The sequence below is a fragment of the Benincasa hispida genome, chromosome 4 (genome assembly GCF_027475165.1).
Source record: "Benincasa hispida cultivar pf3 chromosome 4, pf3_genome.v1.1, whole genome shotgun sequence".
NCBI lineage: Eukaryota > Viridiplantae > Streptophyta > Magnoliopsida > Cucurbitales > Cucurbitaceae > Benincasa > Benincasa hispida.
Genome location: NC_143481.1, coordinates 457,411 through 469,882, shown reverse-complemented (window position 1 = coordinate 469,882; position 12,472 = coordinate 457,411). Strand labels below are relative to the sequence as shown.

At 33.2% G+C, this 12,472-nt stretch overlaps 1 protein-coding gene across 1 annotated transcript; it reads right to left on the bottom strand.

Annotated features, from left to right (window-relative positions):
- Positions 1-3,690: 3,690 nt before the first annotated feature.
- LOC120075683 (flotillin-like protein 4) lies at positions 3,691-5,651 on the bottom strand. The gene is made up of 2 exons (XM_039029288.2): positions 4,518-5,651; positions 3,691-4,411 (listed from the first exon to the last, which is right to left on the bottom strand). The coding sequence occupies exons 1-2, from the start codon at positions 5,442-5,444 to the stop codon at positions 3,890-3,892; spliced, it is 1,449 nt and encodes a 482-aa protein (XP_038885216.1). The 5' UTR covers positions 5,445-5,651; the 3' UTR covers positions 3,691-3,889.
- Positions 5,652-12,472: the final 6,821 nt, after the last annotated feature.

Genomic DNA, 12,472 nt, shown 5'->3' with positions numbered 1-12,472 from the left:
TACAAACTATTAGTTTTAGGACATAAAATCCAACAGGCTTAATACGATCAAAGACAGAAGTTCTTTGCTTCATTTCTTCTGAGTCATTGACTTCTTCAGCAGTTATATGATTGTTGTCAACTTCCATTATGCCGACAGTGTGACATGCAATAACTTTTGATACTTTCTTTTGATAATTATTGAGAAAGCTTCTTGGGAGAAATTCTACCAATGTTGTCGGCCGTCGGAATTGAGGGAAATCCTTGTCTTCTTTCTTAGCAGGCTTAGGCTTCCATATCATCTTTTTGCCTTTCTTTTTATGAGTCTTGTTCCTTCTTCTATAGTTTCGATAGGAACACAGTTCTTTTTGGGTGGAGTTTGGCTATCTTCTTTTTCGACGAGCCACAACTATCCACCATTTGTTGTCATCTTCAATGAGCTCATCTTTTTTTTTTTTGAATTTGTTGTTTGAATCTCTTGCTAGAACCAAACAACTATTGGCTCGAAGGCTTCGAACTGGATCAGGCTTTGTCTTTGAGCGTGGGACACATATAGTGTTAAAACACTTGAAGTCGTTGCTACTATAGCGTGATTTGTCTAAGCTACTTCATCCAAATCTAGCTCAATCTTCTTTTCACGAGCCAACTTTAGAATTCGTTCCTTCAGCACGAAGCACCTTTCAACTAGGTGACTACGAAGCACCTTTCAACTGGGTGACTAACGACCCGATGATACTTGCAGTAGTTAGGATCATCTACTTTTTCTATTTGTTCCGGCCGCTTGCATTCTGGCAACTGAATAAGTTGCTTCTCTAGCAGTTTCTCCAATATATCTACCACATCAGAGTCAGAAATGGATAAACCTTCTCCTATCTTTCTTTAAGAGTTGGATGACACTTCTCGCCCTCATTGTGCCTTCTTTCAAATTTTGTTTGTTTCCCTCTAGAGGAAAATTTCAGTAGGGTCACATGAACAACCATAGATTCTTTTGTGGCACTATCCACGATCTTTTTAATGCCCTTGACTTCATTCTTGTATTTTTTTTATTTTTTTTCCCTTCAGGGACTAGGAAATCTTTAGTTTCCCTGTTGGCGATGCTCAGCTCCATATCATGAGCGCATGTTGCCAACTTCTCAAACGTACGAGGTTTTATCACTTGTAGGATGTAGAGAAGCTCTCAGTACATGCCTTGAGTGTACATCTCCACTGCAGATAATTTAGTGAGTCTATCTTTGCAATACATACCCAATGTTCTCCATTGGTTGATGTAATCGATGACTGTCTCTCCCTTCCACTGTTTGGTATTCGTCAGTTTCATCATGCTAACAATGTGCCTTGTACTGTAGAAGCGGATCAGAAACTCCATTTCTAGTTGTTCCCAACTGTCAATCACTTTTGGCTCTAAACCAGTATACCAATCGAATCTATTTCCTTTCAAGGTACGGACGAACTGCTTGACTAACTGGTCTCCTCTGGTTCTTGCATTTTCGCAGGTTTCAATCAAGTGTGCAACATGTTGTTTTGGATTGTCCTTTCCATCGAACTGCTGGAAAGTTGATACGCAACTGGCATTCTCAGGTTGTCAATTCTCTTGATGTATAGCTTGGAGTACATAAAGGAAGACTGTGATGGTCCTCCGTACTGAGCCCTTATGGAGTTTGTAATCATATCCTACAGCTGTTGAATTGATAAGGCGGCGACAGAGGTAGAATGTTGCGGCTGGTCTTCCTGTAAGACAGTCTTTCCTTTGTCATTGGCTTTTGTAGCTGGAGATTGACTCGACTTAGTAATTTCTCGAGCCTGTATTTCATCTCTTAAAGCAACGATTTCATGATCTCGATCTTCTACAGCATTCATTAGGAGATTTATCTTTATCTCCATCTCTACCATGTTCGACTCAGTTGTGACATCAGTCACCATGACAGACACTACATCAAAATGTAATTCTTTCTCTGATAGATCAGTAGCAGAAGCATAGTTGTCGAACAAGGGATTTTCTCTTATGACGATCCCGCCTTTAGGAGATTCCATCAGTTGGTCCCAGATTTCCTCCGTGATGACAGAGCTTATGTAAGTGTTACTTGCGATGGTAGCTTTGGAAGCAACTTTCTTTGGTGCCATTTGTAGATTTATTGACTTAGATGATGAGAGAGATAGAGGTAAAGATGTCCACTGAGCGTGCCAATTTGTTCGCACGAGATTTCAAGAGAAATTTATTTCGTGGAACTTGAACTTTGTATTTGTATTATTTTTGTGGAAAGTGAGTACAATCTCTGATACATAGTATTTTGATGCTTTCAAAATAAACTATAATCTTTAAGTTGATTGATCTTCTTGAATGATCGACCTTTGGACCTATTGATCCTCTTGGGTGATCGGCCATTGGACTTGTTGATCTTCTTGGATGAACGGCCTTTGGGCTTGATGATCTTCTTGGATGATCGTCCTTGGGTTTGTTGATCTTCTTGGATGATCGGCCTTTGGGCTTGTTGATTTTTTTTATGATCGGCCTCTGGGCTTGTTGATCTTCTTGGATAATCAACTTTTGGGCTTGATGAACTTCTAGGACGATTGGCCCTTAGGCTTGTTGATTTTCTTGGACGATCGACCTTTGGGCTTGTTGATCTTCTTGGATGATCGACCTTCGGGCTTGTTGATCTTCTTGGAGGATTAGTGTTCGCACGAGGCTTCCGGAGAAACTTGTTTTGTGGAGTTGAACTTGAGTTGGCGTTGATGTTGATTTGATGCGATGTGGTTCGATCTCTAGTGCTTGATTCTCTGATTCTCTCTCGGTTGAATGCATACGCTTGATGTATAAAAGCAAAGCGTGTGGATATTCTTGAGCTTCGAGTCTTAGAAGAATGTTTGTATCTTCAAAGGACTTCAGTCTTCAAGCATGTTTAGAATGCTTATATCTTCAAAGAACTTTAGCCTTCAAAATGTTTGTATCTTCAAAGGACTTCAGTCTTCAAGCGTGATTAGAATGCTTGAAGATACAAATGCTCGTATCTTCAAAGGACTTCAGTCTTCAAGTGTGATTAGAATGCTTGAAGATACAAAGGACTTCAGTCTTCAAAATGCTTGTATCTTCAAAAGACTTCAGTCTTCAAGCATGGTCAGCTTCAGCTTGTATCTTCAAAAGACTTCAGTCTTCAAACGTGGTCAGCTTTAGAAGTCAAAGAATCTTCTGATTGCAGAGAATTCCCTCTAAGCTCTCTGGAATGTTGACCTCTCCAAATGAGGAGTGCTTCTCTATTTATTTATAGAGTTCACAGGTGGGCTTAGGCTTAGTTGATCTATGGGTCTGACCTTGAGTCTGATTTGACATTTGGGTCAAATTTAATCTATTTTTGGACTTAGTTGGACATTGATCCAAATAATAATATCAAATTGGGTCAAATTAATTCAACGAAAATGAATACAACTTAAATGACAAAGTGCGTTATATGACTAATATACTTTATTTTAGCTTATATTACCAAACAATATAGGAAAACTGCACAACGTTTTTTTCTTCTTCTTCTTCCTTTTTTTTTTCTTTTTCTTTTTTTTTTTTTTTTTGGTGGCGTTCCTTAATCCAATATTAACTCAACTAATGAATACCTACACTACACAAACTTTAACAAGAACCAAGGACATAATCAAGAAAAAACAGAATTGAAAGTTAACCTAATAAAGAAAATTAAAACAACTAATAAAACGAAAAACCGAATTGAAAATGCAATTCCACATTACATTAATACATTGTCAACACAAAAATAAAAGCACCCAAATTAGAAGATTATGAATTGCTACACCAATTTATTTGGTCTTTGATTAATAGCAAAAAAAGAAAAAAGGGGAATTCAGAGATATTTCAATTGATTTGATATACAAACACAAGTAAACATTAAACCAAATCAAACCCTCCTTCAATTCTGAGAAGAATCACCCAAACTTCCCATCCACGGCGGAGGAAGCATTCCAGTCTGCTCATGAACCGTCTGAAACAGCGGTGGCAGCATTTTGTAAACTCCGGCCACCTCTTTCAACGCCATAGTCCCAGCTCCGCCGCCGCCTTCCAGGCCTTGTCCGCCGCTCCCATTAGTCCAGACACTAATTTTAGGCTGAAGGCCTTTAATGGCGTCGGCATTGATTTTAGCAACTTCTTGGAAGAGGCCTCCGTTGATCATTAGGTAATCTCTGAGAGCGGCGTAATTACCGCCCAATGCGTCGAGAAGTGAACGGAGGTAATGAGCTTGAGCCTCCGCCAGCGCTACCAATCCCTCCGCCTCTTTCTTTTTGGCGTAGAGCTCTCCGTCGGCGGTTTGTTGACGAGCGTAAAACGCGGCGTTGGCTAATGCCTTCTGTGCTTCGGCTTCTCTCTCCTTTTCGAACAGAACCGCTTCCGCTTTCTTTTGCTTGTTGTACAACTCCCAATTTGCCTCTTGTACCTTAGAACAGAGTATGTAAAGGGAATTTAGAATAGAGTGAGTAAAAGGAATTTAGAACAGAGTGTGTAAAGGGAATTTAGAACAGAGTGTGTAAAGGGAAATTGACCTTAGTTTCATACTCAACGCTGGCTTTGCTAAGAAATTCAGCCCTCAATTTCTCCGTCATAGTCATTGCATTCATCATCTCCACCTCCTTCTGTAACTGCGCCTCTCTGAGTGCGACGGCTTTCGTGGCTTCCACTTCCGCCACTTGGGCAGCTCTAGTCCAGGCAGCCTTCTTCTTAGTAAGTTCGGCGTTGGCTTCCGCCACTTCCGCCTCCCTTTCATTCTCGAACACCTTAACCTCCGCCCTGACTTTAATCTCCTCCTTCTTCCCCTGCCCTTGCCTCTGAGTCGAAATAATCTTAGTCTCCGCGTCGATCTTAGCAGCATTCTGAAGGGTTTGTCCCTCCCTAGATTTAGCCCCAATTTCCCCCTTCATCCTGGCCTCCGCCACATCCACCTTCGCCTGATTCGCAGCCTCCTGCTGCGTCTTCTGCCCTAAATACGAAAAATACTCGTGTCCACGAACGTCCACCAACTGTTTAACATTAGCATTGTAAATCAGAAGCCCGAATTGATCGAGCTCCAACTGGACCTTCCCAAAAACTTCCTGTTTAAACTCTTTGGTGCCTCTGAAAATCTCCTCCATGGTCATGGAGGCGGCAAGAACACGAGTCTCGCCTTCGATGACGCCCTGGACAAGCTCCTTGACATGGTTGGAGAGCTTGTCGTGAGGGGAGATGAGTTTCGCGTACTTGAGGAGTGACTCGATGTCGTCGGAGCGAGGGCCGATGGTGAAGACGGCGGGGAGAATGAAAGGGAGCTTCTCGGCGCTCATGGCTTGGACTTCGAAGGTGTAGTTGACGGGAGAGATGTCGAAGATGGTGCAGGATTGGCCGGGGAGAACCCATGCCTTCTTGGCAAGTTTAATGTCGTCGATTCCGACGCCGGTAATGGCAAGGTATTCCGATGCGCTTGCTACTCTGTACATGATCGGAGCAAAATTTCAGAATTGTTTTGCAGACTCTGAATATACGATTGGATTTTGATTCGTTTTCATTCCCACATCATCACTATATATATCTCTGCATCATTTTGACTCTTTCTTCTATATTTTTAAATGATTATAATATTTAAATATTTTGGTATTTTTTTAAAAAAAATGTTACATTTAATATCTAAATTTTTAATTTTGTTTGAGATTCTGAACGAAGTGATTTGTTATATATAAATTTGAAGTTGACACAATTTCGTGTATAATAAAATCATGAATTTCTTATCATTTGAAAATTCAAAATTCAGAGATTATGACATGACTCAAAAGTTAAGACTAAATTTATAATTTAACATTTTTATAATATGAAAAGTAATTTAAGTTTGATACTTAGAAAAGGTTAAGTTACCCTTTAAAAAATATCAATTATAATCTTTGTTTATATCATTAAACTTAAAAAATGTCTAATAAACTTCAAAAGCTTTCGAATTCTTATTTAATAAGTCTTTGACATTTCACTACAAAAAAATCTTTGACATTTCAAGTTCTTTTAAAAATAAATAAATATTATATTAGATATAAAATTGAATTTTATGTTTAACAACATCCTAAATTTCAATTTTGTAGATAGGTTTGTGAATTTTAAAAATTAATAATTAGATCAAACATCCTATTAGACACAAAATTGGAAGTTCCACCGCTTATTTAACAAGAATATAATAAAAGTTTCAAACATCAACTTAAAATCTCAAATATTTATTAAAAGTTCACAGGTTACATAAATATTTCCCATAATTCATTTTAAAATTAAAAAAAATAAGAATTAATTTAAGAAGAAAATCTTTCCAATTATTTAAATCGTTCTCGACCTAGCTTGGTCAATGACTCAATAAGAAATCGTGCTTAATAACCTATTTGGAAACACATTTTCATACTCTTTATATTTAAGGTAATTATGGCTAATTTAATTCAAAATTATGCCCCTATAAATAATTCCTATCATAATAAAAAAATCATTAAAATAACATTTTCAAATTCAAATTTTAAATTTTGTTTGAAACTATTTACATGTCTGAGTCTGATTTTAAATGTTAGCTCTGCATAGACAATATACAATTTTTATTAATGAATGATGTCATTTACACAAAATCAGAAAAGTTTGCCATGTCTATATTTTCATTCTCTTTTTTTTTCTTTTTTTTCTTTTTTTTTTTTTCTTTTTTTTTGTCTTTTTGCCAAATACATTTGGACTTGGGAATATCTGTTTCACATAATTGTTTCTTAAACAATTCTTTTAAGTTTTTATTTTATATATATATATTCAAACAAATAAAACAAAACAAACTAAGCCTAATATATATATATATTTAGTTTCATTTGTACTTCAAATTTTGAAATTGAAGGTATTCACTATACAAGAAAATCACCTTTAGTATGAAATTATTTGGATGAAAAAAAAGATTCCTCAACAAAATAGGTTGTGCAACTTACATGTGGGTTCAAGTGAATAAATCTAAACCCATATCAAAAGTAAATTTGAGAGTTGGCATTAGCAAGAAAATTATAAATCACAAAATAAAATATTAGAGATTTGAGATTGAAAGGAGAAAGACAACAACAATTATGCATGTGCCTTTTTCTTATTGCATGTATATGTTTAGATTTGTTCACATAAGCATAGACAAAGTTGTATCTCTATGAGCTTACTAAGAAAGTCTATATATATTATTTTAAAACAAACTTCAAAATTTTATATATTATTTTAAAACAAACTTCAAAATTTTATAAGTTCGAGGGAAATATAATAAACTAAATCTAGAATTCATGGATATTTTGATAATTTAACTCATTTAAATATTTAATATTTGAAGATCTATTGAAATTATGAGGCAAATTTTGAAGATATGTAAATGTAAATTTGAGAGGGTAGGATAGAAATAGAATAATTTTCAAAATACTAGTAATGTTTTAGGGCAAAAATAAATAGGAGTTGGCTTGAGGCGCAAGTGTAGTGTAGGTCGTATCATAGCTTAGACATTTTCAAATTTATAAGAGGAGACCTATCCAAAGTCCTCTCTCAATTATTTCATTTTCCTAATATGAGTGTCCAAAAAATTCAATGATTCGAAAAAACTAATCAACTCAATTCAACTCGTGAGATATGGGTTGGGTTATCAACTCATCTGGGTTTGATTTAGTACAAACAAATGAAAATTTTATGGATTAAGTTAGTTCATGGATTCACTTAATATTAACTCAAACCTACCGAAACTTATTATTAACCGTAAAATATATTTTTTTGTCATCTATAATACAATTGTCTATACATATATTGATTTTAGTTTTATTTAATTTCATTATCTTTTGAATAATTTATTCTTCAACAACTCTTAAAAAAAGTTTCTTAGCACTTTGAAAAGAAAATTTTCATCATATAAATTGAAATTGAATTGTTAATCTTGATTCACTATATGAAAATAATTAAATTAGATTTTTATGTATTTACATTTTACTTCTTTTTATAACAAAATTTTAAACAGATGATTTGAGTAACCCAAATTAACCCAACCTAAATATCTCATAGTTGAGTTGATTCATAATAATTGTTATTTGGGTTGAAAAAATTTACAACCCGAATAATTAGGTTAGGTCTAAAAAGTTCTTCAACTCATCCCAATCTGTGGACACTCCTAGTTAAATTCGTGAACTAGGATAAAGTTGACTTTAAAGAATGGAAAGAGTCCACTAATTTATACACATCTTCATGAACTTATTAGTTTCAATAGGATAAAGATTTTTTTTTTTAGAAAGCGAAATATTAAGGAAACAAGACAAAGTCCAATGAGGAGAACCAATCAGATAACTCAACAAAACTTCCCACTCACTTTTTCGGAGGAAGAAGAAGAGAGATTCACAATCGAAGTCCCAAAATTACCACAAAAAATCATCGTACCAGCCAGATGATGGGTCGTCCCATTTGCCAATCTTAGACATCATGAAAAATATACTATTCGAGCGCCTTAGCCAAGAAGGCAATCTCCTCCACCAAACCACTCAACTCAAATAAATAGCAACCCTCATGATTAAAGCATAAAGTTTTAGCATACTTAAGGTAGAAATTAACCATGAAATAACTTTCCCAAAATTCACAAATTTCACCTAGAAAAATTTAGTTCTAATATTTTTCTCTTTAAATTTTCATCAATTTCATATTGAACATGTGTTTTATAATTCATTTAATGCATTAAAGAAAACTATTTTAATAATATTTGGAGTAAATAGTTATTAGATGATTAAGATTACAACATTTCTAAAGTTTAATGTTAAAATTTTTATGAAATAGTTTAAAGTTAAAATAATACAATTTAAAGATTTTCGGACATTTTTTTTTAATATAAATATTCTATCACTGGAAAATTTGAAGGAAATAAGCTACATAGTTTCAATTATTAGAACTTGAGAGAGACAGAGCAAAATGTTTTTTTTTTTTTTTTTTTTAAAGTTGGACGGAGAGGGATAAGTTGATCAAATCAAAGTGTTGGTGATCAATGAATATAAATAAAATACAAAGTCATCGAGGTCAGTCAATGAGGCATAAAATCAAACAAGTTGAGTTAAATAAATGGATGGAATCATTGGATTCAAACAAGGAAAACGGCGACTTTATCGAAACCACAAGTTTTTTTTTTTTTATTTTTTTTCCCTCTCTCATCATCCAAAAATCAATCAATGATGAAATTTTGCATAAGAAATTTGTTAAGTTTGAGTTCTCTTTCAACCCTTTGAATTGCCAAGCAACTTCCCAATCATTTGAAGTTTTAGTTACGTATAATAGTTTTCAATTCAATTATGTTTAACTTAAATTTCCATTCATAAAATCATTAAATAACTGCCCTATCATCTATGTAACGTATTCATGTTATAAAAGTTAAATTGAAACACACAAAAACTAAGCATATTAATGGGAATGTCGATGAAGACGAAATAGAATATTATTGGCAATGTCAAAGAAGATAAAATAGAAGCATCATCTTTCTTTTCTTTCTTTTCTTTTTTAGGTTAAAGTGTAAATTTGGTCCTTAATATTTGAAAAAAATAATAATCTGATCTCTATAGTTTATAATTAAAATTGAGTTCTTGTGACTTGATAAAACCTTCATAAATAGTCAAGGACAATATAATTTTTAAATCATAGGGACTAAATCTTTTTTTTTTTTTTTTTCAAACTATAGGGACCAAATTTATAGCTTAATCATTTTTTTCTCTTTTTTTAAAAAAAGAAATAGAAGTATCATCTTAAGTTATTAATGTGATGGAAAGCTTTTAAAAATAAAAGAATACATGGACTTTGGATACCTACTATGTTAAAAGTATAAGGATTGCATTTATAAATTTTCAGAACAATACCTCTTTTTTCTAGCAATGAAATTATCTATTAAATGAAAATCACACCTTTTTTTTTATTTACTCTCCAGATAATTTTATTTGTAGTGAGCAACAATCAAATACTCTACATAAGTTGAATGTAAAAATAAAAAACATCTCCAACAAGAAAGTGTTCATTTAACTATATTGGAAATCGATCCATTTAAATTTAGTAACATTTTGTCAAAATGCTTCTTAATTCCATTTTTAAAATATATGCTTCCAATTTTATATTGTTTCTTATTATGATTGCATTTCTTATGTTGTCCCACACGTCAATCTCAACCAAGGAAAAATAATAATAATAATAATAATAATCAATTTTCCTATAGGCATTATAAAAGAGTACAAGTGAGAACAGAGATAAATAAATTTTCATTGGTATGGTTTTATGGGTATATTTTATAAAACTGCCTTGAGAAAGAGTAGAGTTATTGTTTGGGAGCATTACTTATTTGAAATTGAATCATCCAAGGAGCTCCGATTATATATCACATTGGGGTTGTTTAGGACGTTAAGATGATATAGAATGTTTAAAAAGTTTGGATGTGTAAAGTTGTTATGTCTGAGTTCGGGTGTGCAAAGTTGGTTTAATTTGTCTGTATGAACAATATATCCATCCTATTTGGAATAAGACGTTGATTGCATTTTTTTTATACTTTCAAATCTCAAGATATGGTATACAGTTCAATTTTATACTAAAATAATTAAAAATGATTACATTGATATTTTATATTAAAATAATTTAAAATGATTATATTAATTAATAAATTATTAAGTCTAAGTAATATATTTATATTTATTAATTAATTAAGCTATATTTTTGTTGTTCAATTTTTCAAAATAAAAATCTCACACTTTTGCAAGGTAACTTAGGTAACTTCAATATTAATAAGCATGTAAACATTAAAAATAAATGAAGACAATGCAAACACTCATAAAAAAATTAAAAAATTAATAACACCAAAAAATGTCAAAGAGTCCGTGTAATACATTCATTGTATAAGTAACACACCAAAATTAATAACACCAAAAAATACAACTAAAATAGAATATAGAAGAATACAAAAAAAAAGTAACACACCAATCTCAAACTAATTGAATATTTCATATTAGTTTGAGATATATAGCAAAACAATTAAAAAAAAAAGTTAGAGAAAATCTAGAAATACTTATAATGTAGGAAGAGAGCTAACTTGAATAGAGAAGTATCTATGTTACTAACAACTCACCAACAAAATAAATCTTGGATAATAGAGGCTATCAACCAATAGAGAAGGGCCAATGTTGTTATAGGAAAAGTGAAGGGAGAAGGGTTTGTTGAACATTGATAACAACCCCAACAAATATTATAAAAATAAAATTTTAAGATAAAATGCGACCAACCTCGGAATATTAAGTTTACATCATGAATGAAAAATAAATCCAAATAATAAATTGGTTAAATCATTAATGAAGTGGTTGAATGGATAGTGAAAATATGCAAGTGGAATAAAATCAACAATCAAATCAATCATTACTAAAGTTGGTGAACAATTTAATAAATGATGTATCAAGTATGATTGAGTATGTGATATACACACAGAAAGAAAATGACGATAAGACACGAAACACATCCCAAAAGATGATATACCAACCCATGTTGAGCTCTAAAACAGCCCCCTTTCCTTTTGTGCTTTGAAATTTGATCACATCTTTCTCTCAAGATAAGTTATAAGCTTCTTGTTTACATAAGAATATATAACACTGAGTCGCACAATTTTTTTCTTCTATTGTAAAGTAGGGTGACAATTTAATCCGTGAAAAGTTCGTTCCAATTCCTATTCACCATGGGTGATGAAGGAAATGTTACCTGCTCCATGTTCCTAGAAAGGTTGCTCTAAGCCCCCACCCATGTACCTAATAACTTTGCTCAAAAACCTCACTTATCGTTAACATGATCATAGCAACTAAAAGATGTTCACCATACACACCGGGGTTAGAGCAGGAAAGGAATCACCTAAGGTTTGAATGGCAAATGCCCAAACAGGAGCTGCGTTAGTTGTTTATAGATATATTTTCTACTTAAACATACTAATTACAATTGCACTTGGCAAGGTAAAAAATGGACATTCGTTCAAAAAAGCTGCAACATTACTCTTATCTTTGCATGAAGGTTTCAAAAATAATATTGAAAAAGATCAGTTAGTGCACTGAGCAAAGACTTTGCAGTGTCAATGACATGAAATGAAAGGTGAGAACAAACACCATCACACCATTTCATGTCACTGCCAAACTCACACTTCATATCCCAATTTTAAGAGGTCAGAGGAAACACTAAAAATAAGAGTTCGTTGAACACTTAGGAAATAGTTGAGTATCTTTAAAACAAGTGATAAAAGTTCAGAACGTTTCGAATCGTATGGCACTACACACGAGAATGAACACAGGGCTCCCTTCTCTTAAACCCCGTGTTTCAAGGGGCCTCATAGAGTCCATTTATGGTTCTCCCTTCTTTTTTTATTTTTGTTTATACCAACAAAAATAAAAAGAGAAGGGTGAGAGAGAGATTAGTAAGTTTAAACCATTAATGATCACTGTAAGCAGAAAATACGATTGGA

Bases quoted from the DNA above. Each gene is read 5' to 3' on its own strand.
- LOC120075683 (XM_039029288.2), bottom strand. From the start codon at position 5,444: ATGTACAGAGTAGCAAGCGCATCGGAATACCTTGCCATTACCGGCGTC. The intron at 4,412-4,517 runs GTCAATTTCCCT...CTCTGTTCTAAG, and splicing joins GCGTTGAGTATGAAACTAAG to GTACAAGAGGCAAATTGGGA.